Consider the following 15,680-nt stretch of genomic DNA (forward strand, 5'->3'; position numbering starts at 1 on the left):
GACACACTAGAGCTGAAATTGGCTTGCCCCTTTGCCTTACAGAATTTAAATTTCTCTGGGGATCCCTACGAGGAAAAGAGGAAACAAGTAATATTTAAAAAAAATAATAATAAGTCAATTCCTACTTAGGTCAACAAAGTAAAATTTTATTTTAGGTACTTTTTATTAAATAATTACAATTAATATAAATATGTATATACATATGACATAATCAGAATATTAAGTGGCAAAAGAGAAAGCGAATTTCCTTGCAATTGTCCATTTTCCTTTCTATATAGGGTATTGGACTATTATTTTTGCTTGTTTCGCTTTCTATTTGTTTTTATTTCTAATTTATGAAGCTGATGGTGGTCTATAATTTCTCATTCTATCCATCTCTTGTAATGCTTCATTATTGCAAGAAATATTTCCAGTGAGTCCGAGCAGTCCAGTTCTTCAATGAATAGTCCATCTAATGATTTCACACGATTCAAGGCGACATATGCTTGACCTGCTGCGAAGAGTTTTCGTCCTAGATATATTACTGCATAATCTACAGTGCTACCTTGCATCTTATGTACTGTTGATGCCCATGATAGTATTAACGGCAGCATTCTTCGTTCAGAAGTACCGTAGCTCCGATTGGCGGGGAATTGCACTGATATTGACTCCCATGTAAAACAAAAATTAATTCATTAAATTTAATTAATGAATTAATATTGGAAAAACTGTATTAACATCAAGTGTCACCCACTACAAGTTTTAAAAAAATGTATTTGAACTTGAGTGGATGAATAAAAAATATTTTATTAACGATTGAAAATTTGAACAAGATATATAGTTATATCTATATAGATGTATAGTTATAATATATATAGGGAGAGTATGAACTAATAGTAGAAATTGAAAAAAGAGTTGAAGATAAAAGACTTTTTCTGGACGCAACTCTCGCATATCTTAGTGGAATGATCACTGATGAAGAAGAATAACAGTGGGGTTTCTGTAATTAGTATGGAGATGAGTGGCTCTTGTAAATGCAAAGGACAGATGCTGTAATAATCAAGAAATCAGATATGTTGAACAAGGAAAAATTGTCTGTGTTTGCCACATATATGTGCAATTAAAATAATATTATGGCATATTTAATTATATCTTTATTAAAAAAATTATCACTGGTTTTTATCATAATTTAACAATTCGGCATTTTGAGAGAAAATATTTATGTCTTAATGCAAATTCGCATTAAGAATTTGAAATCTTAATACGCATTTCATGAAATTCACGTTAGAAAACAGCTATGCATAAATATATAAGATATACCATGTAAAGATAACCTAAGAGGGTTATTTACTTATTTATACTAAGAAGGTTATTTAATATGGGTATTTTATTGTGCATATAGATTAAGTAAAATCGTTCCCAAGATGTCTTTTACTTTAAAAAAATTTAAATAATCATTTCTAATCATTTTCTAAAATAATATTCATCATATATACTGTGTGTGTATCTAGCCTTAGTATCTCGGATTGCGAATTTTTATTTTCGAACTAACGTTATAATTTTTTCTTTTTTAAATATAAGTGGTGTGTTTATTTTATTTTCTGTAACTCTTTTGATTCACTACTGCATATCCAAAAAAAAAAAAAAAAAAAAAACCTGTGGCTTATGAATCCCATTATGGCTTTTTATTTACCGTCAGGTTTTATTTTCGAACTAATACAATATTCAGTATTGTTTATTTTCTTTTTTGTTATATTAATTGCTATCTATTAGTCGGATTATGATTTGCGAAAGTTTTTTTATTTGCTATCCTCTTGATAATTGATTTTTTTAAAACTGTTTGTCAGAACCTCTAAATTGGGAAAAAAAAGAAAAGAAAAATGTATATTTTTTATCAACTTATTTCGTCTCTCTTAAGTATAGAGCGTAAACCCATTTAAAAAGAAATCTAAAAGCAATTGGAATGGGGCCGATTTCCATCAAAACCTAAAATACCGATCTAAGCACGAAGGAATTTCACTAAAACTATAAAAATAGAAAGAAAAATGACGTTGGTGACTGTTTGTGAGAAGGTGCTTTGGCCATCCCATGAAATATTCATTCGAAATCTGAAACTGGCTGCCTCGAGAATGCTTGTCCGGAAAGACGAAATTTTCCCATTTTCCAAATATTTTTAGAATTTCCCTGTTATCCTTGGGCGAATCTTTTTTTTATCAAAGCTTCCGGGTCGAATTGAATCGGAAATTATTTTACTTTTTTTTTCTTTCTTCTTTTATACCGTATTGAATTTATTCGACCTTTTATAGTCAAGAATTGAATGTGGGATTACTGTAGGTTTTGAATGTAATCCTTATTTTTGCAGAAAGAAGTGAGGTACGGTGATTCGCCTTTCTCCGTGTTGGGGAAAAAAAAAAAAAAAAAAGCAGAAAAGGCGAAATACCTGCGGTTAAATGAATAAAAAAAGCAAGATATCCGTCACATTCCAGTCACAAGGTCGCTTTAAGGTATCCGACTAGATTCGGAAACGAATTTTAAAAAATATATACATAAACATATAAAACAGACTTTAAAGGTCAGTATTAGAAGAAAAAAATGCACTAATTGCCTTTAGTTTTTTTGGGGAGAAAACTTTATTTAATGAAAATTTAACAAAATTTTCAATTTTAGGAAAAACAGAGCAAGTTAAAAAAAAAATGGAAATATTTAACTTTTATTTCACCTATATATAGCTCAAATTATGTACAATGTAACAAATCACAAGCTAAAAATTATTTTAATAAATAAAAATTTTATGAGTATTTGAAGTTGCCATTTATGATTTTTTTTATCAAAATTTGTCCATGATTTGAACTTAGTGTCTGTAAAACATGTCGATCCGCGGTCTATGACACCTTCAAATGTATTGGTATACATGCATACCAAATTTTATGAAATTTTATTGAATTGATTTTGAGATATCATGTTTTCCGTGAATCAATCACAGTGAAATATTCATTCTTCAGAAAATGCGTTTAGATATTGTACTTGTAAATTAGTTCATCCAAATGCGCTGGAAACAAATGTAGTTTTAACGCTTCTTTTACTGAAATGCCAAAAAATAAACAAACTACGGCTGAGTAGCTAGAGATATAATATAACTAGGGATTGCAATACCGGACCAAAATTTCAATACCGGTATTCGGTATTTTTTAAATCTTAATACCGGGATACCGGTTTTAATATTAGAAGTATTAGAAATTTTAGAAAAAGAAAGAAAACACAGGTGTTCCTTTGTTTTATTTGCCAGTTTTGTTAAAGAGTGTAAATATCACAAAAAATAATTTGTAACTTATAAATTATAACAGTATATAATCACAATAAAATAAACATTTTATTTATTTAAATCACAAAAAAAGTGTAAATATCACTATTCAGTCTGTCGTACTATTACAAATTTTTGAAATGTGATCTTAAAAATCATAATGCATCAATTGTACTGTCATTAAGCCTGAAAAATAATTTTGTGTAAAGATTACTAGCTGTCGAAAACGCTCTTTCGGCATCTACGCTAGTTGGTGGTAATCTTAGCAATGCGCGATACACTTTTTCCAAGTATTTACCTCTAAATCCCTCATCTTCAAATATACCGATTTCTCGTCGGATGGTTTTGGATATAGCTAATTTCTGTATAGTATTTTGGTTCGTTGAATTGTTTTTATTTATCGCTAATTCTAATTTTTATTCAAGAGACAATTCCTTTTCACTATCGACATTAGTGTCATCATAATCTTCGATAACTGAACCGAACTCTTCTGAAAGTGGGTAAAAAATTTTAAGAAAATTTACTATAAACTTAATCAGATTTGAATTGGTTATTTTCTTTTCTTCTTTTTCATTTTCATTTTTAAAATCATTATAATTATATAAATACCATAAGACATTTTCTATTTCGGTATGCCTTTCTTCTGTGCGGGTTTTCAATGTAATATATAATTCTTCAGATAGTGATGTGTGCTGTTCTTTCAGTGACTGCATCATGAAATTTATTGTTGCATTAACTGTTAATAAATTAGAATCTCTCCGACAAAATGCCTCCTTAGTCAGTTTTATTGGAAGTAGAGCTTATATAGTTCTGGATATTAAGTCGAATTCACTATCTGAAAAATTAATTTACAGGTTTAAGTCGATTATTGCTTTTTGGATTGGATTTCTCAGTTTCAAAAATCGTTCCATCATTAGTAGTAAACTGTTCCAACGTGTTTTAGAATCTAATATTAACATATATTCTGTTTTATTTTCAGTTAGTATATATTTAAGTAATATATCCTTTTTATAGGGGAACGTTTAAATATCTTAAAAAATTTTCGAACTTTATAAATTACAGGAAGCAATTCTCGATATGTTCATATTTCATCCTCATTAGCAATATCTTCTTCAACAATTACATTGTCATTATCTTCATTGTCAATATCACTCTCACTCTCTTCAAAGTTGGAATCCGAAGTTTCTATATTCACAGTATTTGAATTCTTATGTTCTTTATTTTTTTGGTATAATACATCTATTACTCCTAATTGAATTCTATGAGCATAGCACAATTGCTGATTTGCACCAATCAACTTTGCAACTTTTTTCATAATTGTTGCTCCATCAGTCGTTATGGATACAATATTTTCTTTCAGGGATAATCCATGTTTCGCTAATTTAGATTTAAGCCATTAATTGGCTAATTAATTTCGCCCGTTAGGGAGACATAAAAGCAAAAACGTATACTATTTTGCTATGGTCGCGATACCTGAACATATAGAGGAGACAATTTTAAAAATGTCTAGTAAATACCGAAAAACCGGTATTTAAACTTGTGAATACCGGTATTACGAAATTGTACAAATGGCTCAAAATACCGGTATTCAGTATCCCGGTATACCGGTATTGCAATCCCTAAATATAACGTATCAAATATTATTTTGGAGAATGTTACGGTAAAAATAAAATAAATCGCTCATTTTCGGTTAAAAATACCACTGTTTCCAATTTCATTTTTATTTGTTGCGTATTATCTGTGTCTGCAGTTCTATCTCACATATATTAAAAACTAAGTAATTTAGAATCTACGTAGTTTGCACTTTATTTTCAGATCATAAAAAAATTTCATAATTTTCTGGAAATATCATGTTTTTAACTCGGTCGGATACCTTAATTCAGAAGTGAATAATTATAAACCAGAATTTTTTAATGTGCTTTCATATATTCTCAACTGTAATTGTTCAGTGATGCCAACTTAATTCTTGTTATAATTATCATTACTATTATTATTATTGCGAAGTTATTATTTTAGATTAAGTCTCTTGAATCAAGAAAAAGAAGAAGAAATAATATTGAAAGAGAAGGTCAATGACGAAAGATAGGTTAATTGAATACCCTCTTCCCTTTTGGGGGATTTTTACTTCGTGCATTCAAATAGTAAAAACCGATATATGCGATGTGTTAAGTCGAAGGCTCTTACATTTAAGATGTATTGATGCTTTTAATTTCCATTCCAATTTTTTTTAATTAAATTGGAAACATCTTTTCATTTTGCTTATAATTAAATTTCACTTTTGTTAACGAACGTGGAAGAAATTAATTTTATTTTAAAGCATTTTTAGTTCGGTGTCTAATTTGTTATTGGGACCTTAAATACGGATTTTGTTTGTATAAGGAAGTAATGCCTTAGATTTTTTTTCCTTGTGCCGAATAGTTTATTGCTTTTGAGCAAAATAATTTTAAATAATCAGTTAAATTCAAAATTTTTGTTAAAGTCAACGAAATGAGTTTCAATAGATTTGGATTTATTATTATTTTCTGGTTAAGGGATCTCAAATGAAATCGTTTGCCAAAAAAGTTATCTGCAATGTTTAAGTAACCATGTGCTTACTTTTAATTTATATTTCGTTTTGAACTTGTCTATTTCTGTAATTTTTATACGGCTTGAAAAGTAAATATTTTGCTTGACATTAAAATTGTGTATTGTTTGTAGAAGCGTAGAAGTTGTTTATAAATTGTAGAAGCGTGTATTGTTTCCTTTTGAGCTGTCTATGTATTATTTATTCACTTAAATCTAAAAAACCAAGATTTTAGTATTATTATTATTATGGTGAATTTGTGAATAATCAAAAATAGATGAAAATAGATTATTTTCTTATCACATCTGCTTTTATTAAGCTTTGTGCTGAGCTGTGCAATAGCTGAGAAACACAGTCGCCATATTTATGTTCACTTTTCTTGGAATTCTGTTTTCAAAAAAAAATATTTTGAAATACTCTAAGCTAACTCAAGGAAAAAAGCGCCAGTAATAGTTTTCATCAGTTACTCGACAGACAATAGTTAGCCTTGTTTGTTTAAACGTTTATCTGGGGCCAACATTGCAAAAAATGTCATTCTTTTCTTTTGTGTTTATTTAATATTATATCATTCTCTTTTGTTTGGAGCTCTTTCGTTGTTTGTAAATGGAGAATTTTCGCCACTCTAAATTATCCGGTGGAATTGAAGGTTGTCGGTTGTTTGGAGAAGGATGAAAATGATGTTTTCGGTTCAACAAAGTAGAGTTGATACGATGATGACCAGTTAAATCTGCTGAGTATGTCTGCATCACATGACATCGTGCGAATTTTTATTTCGAGTCTTTGTGTCTGTTAAGAAGTTACCAGACTGGCAGCTGAGTTGTTATAAAGAAATGTAAACTATGTTTTAAAAGAAAATGGCATTTTATAACCTTTGGAAAAGGCTGTCTTGAGTGATGATATTCTGGTATATTTTCAATTCCCTTCATTCTATCCATTGCTCATAGATGTAATTTATTGTTATGTACCGAATGAGAAGTCCGCTATTTCTGTGTTTAAAATTAACGAATTAACTCATCAAATATATTAAATCTAATCTAATAAAAATCTAAGCAAATTAAATAAAAGAATTATTGGGAATATTCTAATAAAATCCACCTCCGTAGCATCAAAAGACTATTTCAAAAATCGAAACAACTTATTTATAGCTATTCTTTTAAGTATTTGACTCTAATAAATGTTGTTTGTTGCATGTGCTTGAAACCATATACCAAAAAGAAAATCTATATTTTAATGCATTTTATAAAGTATAATAAACTAATTGTGTGTGGTGGTAAAAAAAAAAAAAAAAAAAAAAGAATATTAATTTCATAGGACATAGATGAAGAAAAAGTATTTAATAACTCATCATGGTAAAAACTTATTACTGTTAATTCTGCTAATGTTTTTCCTGCATTAAAAAGGCATCACACGTCATGGTTATTTGGAAAAGTTTTATATTGATATTTAATCTTTTTATCATTTTCTGTTTCAATATTGTTAGAAATAAAGAATTAGAAGCGGCATTGTGATTTGTTCCATAAAAAAAGCTTGTATTTTACCTTCCGTGATACATTTGGCGATTCATAACCTCTCGCTACAGGAAATCGTCGCCATTTTTACCATGCCTTTGAAGCCGGTTTAAAATAAAAAATGCGTCATATATATGGGGAAGAAGTGGTAATACCTTTTCAGTTGGCGCATTTCCAAACAGGCAAAGGTTGTTACTCCTAGTGCCTTGTCTGATCGATTATACTCATCGTTTTGTTTTTCTTTTTGCAGTCTCACAGACCACCTCCCATTGAAATTCATGCTGTTAACCACGTATTTTTAAAATTCATGTATTCTGATATTACCTTTCCCGAAAAAAAGGTATCATTAGCAGCAGCCCACCGTTACGACTTAACTTTCATCCGATGTGGATAAATCTATTGATCCGTAAACGGTTCTGGCTGAGGCGTGGAAGACGGCTGGCGTCACCGAAACTGTGATTTCATTGTCTTTATAACATGACGTAATTACAATCGCCATCCTTGCGTTTAGAAATGGTGCCCAAGCATGAATGTAAGGAGATTCGTATCGTTGTAGCCCCGCGCTTTAGACAGGAGTCGATTACGGAGTCTGTGTCGATAATGATCTTGGGGCTTGTCTTACAAATGGGATGCGTGTGCTTTTTCATTTGAGAAATGGTCTGCTGCTTCTGCCGTGCCAATTTTGGATCTTCGAAGTTTTTTTTTCTTCTTTCATTATTCTATGTCGCAGCTGAACACATATTACACGATTTCAGAAGCCGCCATTGATTTAGTTATCGAGACTGTCATTTTTAGAAGAAATTGCCATAATGTTTTATGCATTTCTCTTAAATGGTTCGGTTGAGATGAGATGAGATGAGATGAGATGAGATGAGATTCGTTTAATGCGTGTGACTAGAAGGCTTTTAAATTTAGGATGGGATTTTTTTTTTTTTTTTTCTTTCCAGAAATTATAAAATTAGATACAGTAAAAAAAAAAGTTGGTTTCACGGTTTTGATATTTCCTTATAATTTATTTCCGTGTTATTTGATATTCACTAAGAGCATCGAAGAAAAAAAGGTGAAAGAAAGCTAAAATGACTTTTTAATTGGTGCTAATAAACGCTCAAATTTTTTAATATCATAACTAATGAGATTGCTAATCTTATTCCTGTAAATAAATAAACTTCTGCATTTCAAATGGAAACTGTATTTGGAAATGCATCATTCTCAGTAGTATTACAAATTCTTATTAATTTATGCTGAAAATGTCCATATGCTGTACATTCCCAAGTATCCGGCCTAATGTGGCGCCTTATACAGTACACTCCCGAGTACCCAAGCCTAATGTGGCGGAAGGGAAGGTCGGATATCAAAAAAAGCCGGATAGGCCGGAGTTCTATGAACTCATTATTTTGCTCACCAATACGAGAAAAGTTTTTGCCTTCTGGTATCTCACTTCTGGTTCTATCGTCCAAAACTCACTGTTATAATGCATATTTTCTCACTACTTATTGAATACTAAGCCCTTAATTTATCTCAAGTTACGTAGATTGTGAACGCGGCCAAGTGAATCAAAGAAGTCGTTGCCGGTAAGATGTCACGTTAAAATAGAAGGCTCCGTATTGATGGTTTATATACTGCACTGCACGTTTCAAGAATTTATTAGAGAAAAAGTAAGATGAAAGATATAAACTGGTCACATTTTAACATAAATTCTGTTATGCCTAACTTGCAGGAAACATGAACAAAACATTAATGTAAATCTTAGGCCTTATTCTTAAAAAAAATTGACTCAGACTGATTTTATTTTTCACTGATAAATAATACGCAGATATGCAATAATACACATCCTTACGATAAGATCAAAACTTACAGTTTTTAGTTTTTGAAAAACTAGACCGGATAATCGCGAACCGTATTGTATTGTATACAAAATTATGAAGTATATTCACAGTAGAATTTTGAAGCTTAAATATAACTGTAATCTTTTAATTTAAAGATTTTATTATGTGTCAACTTCTGTTCTACCGAATTATTGACTATATAAATATAATAAGTCCTTTACCATGTTAGGAAGTGATGACGAATGGCCAACTTGTTTGCTGTTGTCTCTGCGTAGCAGTAGAGAAACAGGGGCTCTATTCATTTTGCTGGTAGTAAGTAGCCTTCCACCAGTAGCCTCTATGATAACATGCCATACAAAGAGCTCTTAAAACTGCTGCTTTCTGCGTAAATGGCACTTTTTTTATTTCAGGTACTTTGCTGCTGAGTACCATTCTAGTGCTCGTGGTAGTAGTAGTATAGCGTTTTCAGCAAGATACCACCGAGCGATAACGGCCCGATACGGGTGAGTGAAACCGATGTAATCCGATCTCTTTGCCGGTTTTTTCCTTAAGGCCTGGCAGACAAGGACTGGGAAGAGGGTGCTCTTGGGCGAACAGACTTTTCGATCCAGAGCATCTCTTTGTGGGGCACTTTTTCCGCCCCTCCACACGCCCCACCTGAGCGAGTACTTGTTGGAAAAGGCAGGAAGGATGACAGAAGGGCCATCCGATCGATTTTAGTATGTGCTGGAACATGGGATTAAAACCCACGCAGCAAACACTTGTCCCCGCTGCTTTGAGGGAAATAAATCCGACTTCTGAATTTTTTTTTTTTTTTTTTTTTTAATAACTTTGCTTCTATGCGGGATTTATCTGGTAATGGCAGTACATTGAGAGACGAGTGTTTAATTTGTTAGAAAGATGTGTTGGGGAGGGTCTTTTAAATGGCTTCGGCGCTATTGATTGCATAGGATGTCAGCAAGTTAAGAGTGCCTGTTTTTATTTTTGCTTCCCTTTTGAAATGCGCCGAGATTTATATTCAGTACATCAGATATTTATTTGAAAGAAATATATTGCAGTAAATGACAAAATTTATATATATTTTTGCTATCGTGGCATAATTTTTTTATGATAGTCATAAGAAAATAAAGATTTAATTAGTACAGTTCGATTTAAATAAACGCAGAAACTTGATCATAACTGAAATAATCAAAAATCTTTTGGATTGCCAGAATTATCATGCAAAATAAGTTTAAAAGATACTAATATTTACCTGCACATTCGATGGCAGTGAAAACAACACATAATAAATATAAGGTATATGTATATATAATGAATGGTGAAATATTTTCTCACAGTTATGTGCATACGCGAATTATTTATAAGTGAGGATTATAATTAAACGTCAATGTAATAAAAATTAATCGGATTGCAAAGCTGATATATATTGTTTGTCTTTAAAAATCGGAAGTTTTATTTCAATGGCTGGCAATGAAGTTTTATTTGATGGCTGATCTTAATGAGTTTACACTCAAGAACTTGGAAAAACGATAATTAGCATAAACTTATGAAATGTTCATTTATACAGTAATATATCTGAAATAACGATTAGAAATAATAACTAACAATGATTTGCGTGACTTTCAAAAGAAGTCCAACATTTGATTGATTTATTGTCTTTTTATTTTGTTATATGTACAATTTTAATGTATTAGAAAAATATGAACACAAAGTTTACTTTCCTACCGAGTTATTGTTATTTTTTTATATTTAAAATATAAGGCCAGATCTATTAACTTCATTTGGTGCTATGCAGATAAACGAGATTCAAAAATCTAGACTAATCAATAACTCGGACGCCTCCCGATTATTCTGGATTATCGATTTTGTGAATTGCTGCAAGTTTTTCGCCATTTTGAAATAAATTATTGTTTGAAGAAGAGAAAATATTTCCAATCGGATTGCTTTCGAATATTCTACTTCCAATTTTAAAGAAAGCTGGGTTACTTATTATATTTGCATTTCTCTGCTCAAATATTTGAAAAAAGTTAGCTGGAAAAAATACAATAGAAAAAAATGCATATGTCAACTTCTGATATTGAATATAAAATAAATTAGAGCATCAGAAATGCAGAACTTATTTCATCAGCAGTGAGAAACTATTGACAGGAAAGGAAGTGGATGCCTAAGTGCGGTAGAGGACTTGTCGAACAATCAATTTGTTGTTTCCCTCCTAAAACTTAATATTGCTCAAAGCATAATTACTCATTCAAGTGGAGGGTTTGCTGCGATGTCTTCTTCTCAGCGTCATTCAGAACTATTAAGCTGACAGGAAATGCCTATTGGCCCGTGATAGGAACTTCCTGGGTCCATCTTAAGGAAGGGCGTTTTCTGATTGATTCATAATTAATAAAAATTCCTCCTTGTGTCATTTGTTATGCAAGCCTTACATATTGCGTAGCATTGCCGTATCCTTAAATGGTATTCTAGCCATAACACAAAAATCTTCGGAGCAGCTTACCATGCTATTTTTGATAATATATGTCGATTCTGGTACTTTGCCATGCTATTTCTGATAATATGTGTCAATTCTGGTACTACCCGTAATGGATATAAGAGGAATCAAGGAATTTAACCATGTATTGGAAAATGTCGGAGTAGTTTAAATCAGATTTTCTGTTTCTACTAGTAGATGTTTATAATTGGATTTTTTTTTTTTTTTTGTTACCATTTTTAAAAAGAAGAAAAAGCGGAATTTTTAATAAATGCATAGTAGTAAGAAAATAAGATAAGATACAATCCTTATTTATTTCAAGAATATTTTCAGGAATTATTGTATTATATAAATACTTAGACTATAATTAGATAATGTGCATTTCTGTTTTGTGTTCAACACTTGCAAAATGTGTACAGAAACGGGCCGCCCACACTTCATAACAAATGTTTGTCCTCAAAAATAAGTACGAAAATATATAAACGGATCCATTACTATTACTATTACTAAATTGCTACTTTTTAAATTCAAAGGAATAACATTGCTTATTTATTTAGAATAATGTGATTTTAAACGCTTGCTGTCTGATTTTTCTAGACTTCTTGAACAGTTGTTGCCATTGGCTTAAAAAAAAAAAAAATATTTAAATACTATGTTAGAGTGAGGTACTGAATAAAGGTATTTACTGAGACGAAGGCGAAGATGGTGTATCAACCAATAACTGAGGAATTGGTTTCAAATTCTTGAGAGCTTATCTAAATCTACTTTCTCGTAAAAAGTCTGGAATCAATAAGTTTTAAATTGGATTTTAACGTGTTTCTTCTTCTTCTTCTGAAGTCTCTTTGTTATATCAGAAAAGAAGTGAACCAATGCATAAATTTATTTTCATTCTAATGTCCGATTTATTTTTATGACTCTCAGCAGATGATAAATTATAATTGATCACGAAAAGAATTCCAATGCTTGTTATTCATATACCTGCATACGTTTTGATATTTCGAACCTGCTGTTTCCATGCTATCATCATTTCAAGCATCAGCGTGGTGAAACTAGAGGTTGTGTTTACCTCTGGTGATTTTTTTTCTTTGGTATTATATTATTTATCTTATTTTATTTGCTGTGTCAAATCGTGATCCTCCAGGCCATTCGTTTCTTTCTTTCGGTCGTAATTTATCAGGTTCTCGGATCTCTCCTAATGACCTTCGCACGATGTTTGTGCCCTATCTGTTCAGAAATCGACCACTCCCTCCCGTTGATCAATTTCCGTTTTTGGTGTTTGCAGTTTCGGTTTTGTAAAACAGTAATAAGCTCAGGTAATTTTATATATACATATATTGATTTCTTCTTTGTGCACGAAAAAGGAACGTGAATTTTTTTTTTAATGCTTTTTGTTCATAGTGAGATCATCTCTCATTTTCATCGGTGCCATTCATTGTAAGCTCACTGGAAGTTCAGAGAAATCAAATCGGAAATTAAGAGGGCTGACACGTAAGAAATTTTTCTTACGTAATTTGGATCGTAAGGAGAGACTTGTTGAAACGGCACTCATATTTCACTATATAAATAGTTACTGAGCCTTTACTTAATTAATTTAAAAACGTAAGGAACGTTCTGTGCGTTTCTCTTTTTTACATGTATTTTGTTATATTCTATCAAGTGGAACAATTATAGAATGGATTTTAGTTACATTGGGTATCATTCATTGTTTTGCCACACATATTAATCATCTTTATTAGTATGATGATTAAACGTATTTTTATGGTCCTCAGTTAACATGTGCGGTTGCATACTTATTGTTGTTGTAGTTAAAGTGTTTTTATGATACTGTGATTAGTAGTTAATCGAACTTTGGTATAGGTTATTATTTTTATAGTTCTGTACAAATTTTAAAACATTATTTTGATTATCGCATTATTCAATAATAAGTTTCACCAGTAACATAAAGCTAGTGATTTTTTCCCCGTTCGTTCACATCATCATTTGGAATGTTTGTTTTAGATTTTTAATAAGATCATTTATTTAAATTCATATTAGAAATTTTATAAACTTGAAAAGGAAAAATTTTTAACTGAATGATTTTATTGTGACAACTATTTTAGTAGAAATAACTAATATTAATTTTAATTTTTAAAAATATTAATGGCAGTTGTATGGTACATTTCTTCAAATAACATCTTAATGTTTCTTAGGATTCATAATCTCTATACATTGAATCAAGCCATTTAGTAACTATTTAGTTACATGTCTTTTTTCAAATACAAGTTAACTACATTGGCTCATTGGGGCATCTTCATTCTTATTTTCATGACATCTTATTTTCTATATACCATCCCTAAATCTTTTTCCTTTTAAATTATTTTAACAGGCAGCTTATTAAGTTATAGGAAAATGATTGGAGATTTGCGAATTGTTTCAGTATATACAAATAACGAAAATGAGTTACTTTTTTTAATTTTATTTGGTCAGTCAATTTTTGGATTTGATATTCTTTTTAAAGAATGTTCATCTACATATTTATAATTCTGAATATATGTTAAAATAAGTATCGTAATTTATTTTCATTGTCATTTTTTTAAGAAATTAAAAAAAATAGCAGTTACTTAAATATACTTATCATATACAAGATTCTACCATTGTATTCTTCGTGAAATTTGTATCTCTCGTATTCCCGAACGCAGTTAAATTTTGCAACTTAGACTCTTACTTTTAAAAGGACTTATTCGGTTCAAGGTTTTCTACCTTGTTACAAAGTTTTCTTTAGTAAGAAGTTCAGTTATTTGAATTCCTCTTTTCTAGAATATTCCTTAATTATTCAAGAAATAATAATGCTTAAACAATAATCCTATATATATATATCAGTATAATTTCAATATAATATTGACAAAAGCGTTTTTTAATTATCTCGTTAATCATTATTAAGTTATCAATTACGAAAAACCTATGTTTATGAAGACGAAACATTTGTTCATACGATTATTTATAGACTTGAAAAAAAACAGTTAAAAATACTTTTTTTTTTTTTTTTTTCAGAATTATATTTTGAGACAGTTGAAAAATTATAATTAGTTGGTTAATTTTTGTATATTTTTTGTATTTTTTTATGAAATATAAACTGAAATCAGTTTAATATTTGATATGACACATTAGGTTACTTTTTTTTTTTTAATTAAAAAGAGTTGCAAATATAAAGTCATTTATTTATAGGTTTCTGTTTCATTTTTAAAGCAGGCGCAATAACAAAATCAAAGTATTTATAATTTATATATTTGTGATTTTTCTTATTTTAATTTATTTGTTCATTCAATAATTCATAGAAACTGCATTATTGAACAAAATTATTTACTTACAGAAGCCTACAGGTGTTTCTGGGTTTAATATTCAATAATTAGTTTATGAATAAGGAACATCTTTCATTTTTAACAAAGTTTATTTTTTTTTTTAATTATGTTTATGTTTTTAAATCTGTGTCTAACGTTAGTGTTTTCTTTTTACAGAATTGTCTGGCAAAGGCTCTTTATGACAATGTCGCCGAAGCTCCTGATGAGCTGGCCTTCCGCAAAGGTGACATCCTCACCGTACTGGAGCAGAACACCAACAGTTTGGAAGGGTGGTGGCTGTGCTCGTTACGGGGGAGGCAAGGAATCGTGCCCGGGAATCGTCTGAGGTTACTTCCTGGCATGTACGACCCGACCGGCCTTGGCAATATCGGAAACCTTGGAGCAAACGATACATCACATGCTCTGCGGAGGAGTTGGGCCTCCAATCCAAACAAGGTACTGCAGGACGGTGCTATAATTATCTTCTCTGAAAAACCAATTAAGGAGGTTGAGGAACTAATTCGTGAGACCTGTTTCCAAAGACGTCTTGGACGTTGATGCAGTATCGCAGGAATTCAAATCCTACTATTAAAATTAATTTTGATACTGATACGAGTCAAATCAGTCCATCGGTGTTTAATAAGATCAATAATCAAAGGATCAGGATCAAAGAGCCGCATACTTATATAAGATCTTCTCTATGTCTGGAGGCA

General features: G+C 30.7%; 1 protein-coding gene across 4 annotated transcripts in view; it reads left to right on the forward strand.

Annotated features, from left to right (window-relative positions):
• The window catches only part of LOC129962730 (breast cancer anti-estrogen resistance protein 1-like), an 80,417-nt gene that overhangs the window by 49,268 nt on the left and 15,469 nt on the right, over nt 1-15,680 (forward strand). For all 4 annotated transcript variants that reach the window (XM_056076689.1, XM_056076688.1, XM_056076687.1 and 1 more), the window contains one exon: nt 15,145-15,423. In XM_056076689.1, the coding sequence (XP_055932664.1) occupies nt 15,145-15,423 (279 nt within the window). The remainder of the gene's footprint in view (nt 1-15,144; nt 15,424-15,680) is intronic.

This window comes from Argiope bruennichi, chromosome 3 (assembly GCF_947563725.1).
Source record: "Argiope bruennichi chromosome 3, qqArgBrue1.1, whole genome shotgun sequence".
NCBI classification, from domain to species: Eukaryota; Metazoa; Arthropoda; class Arachnida; order Araneae; family Araneidae; genus Argiope; species Argiope bruennichi.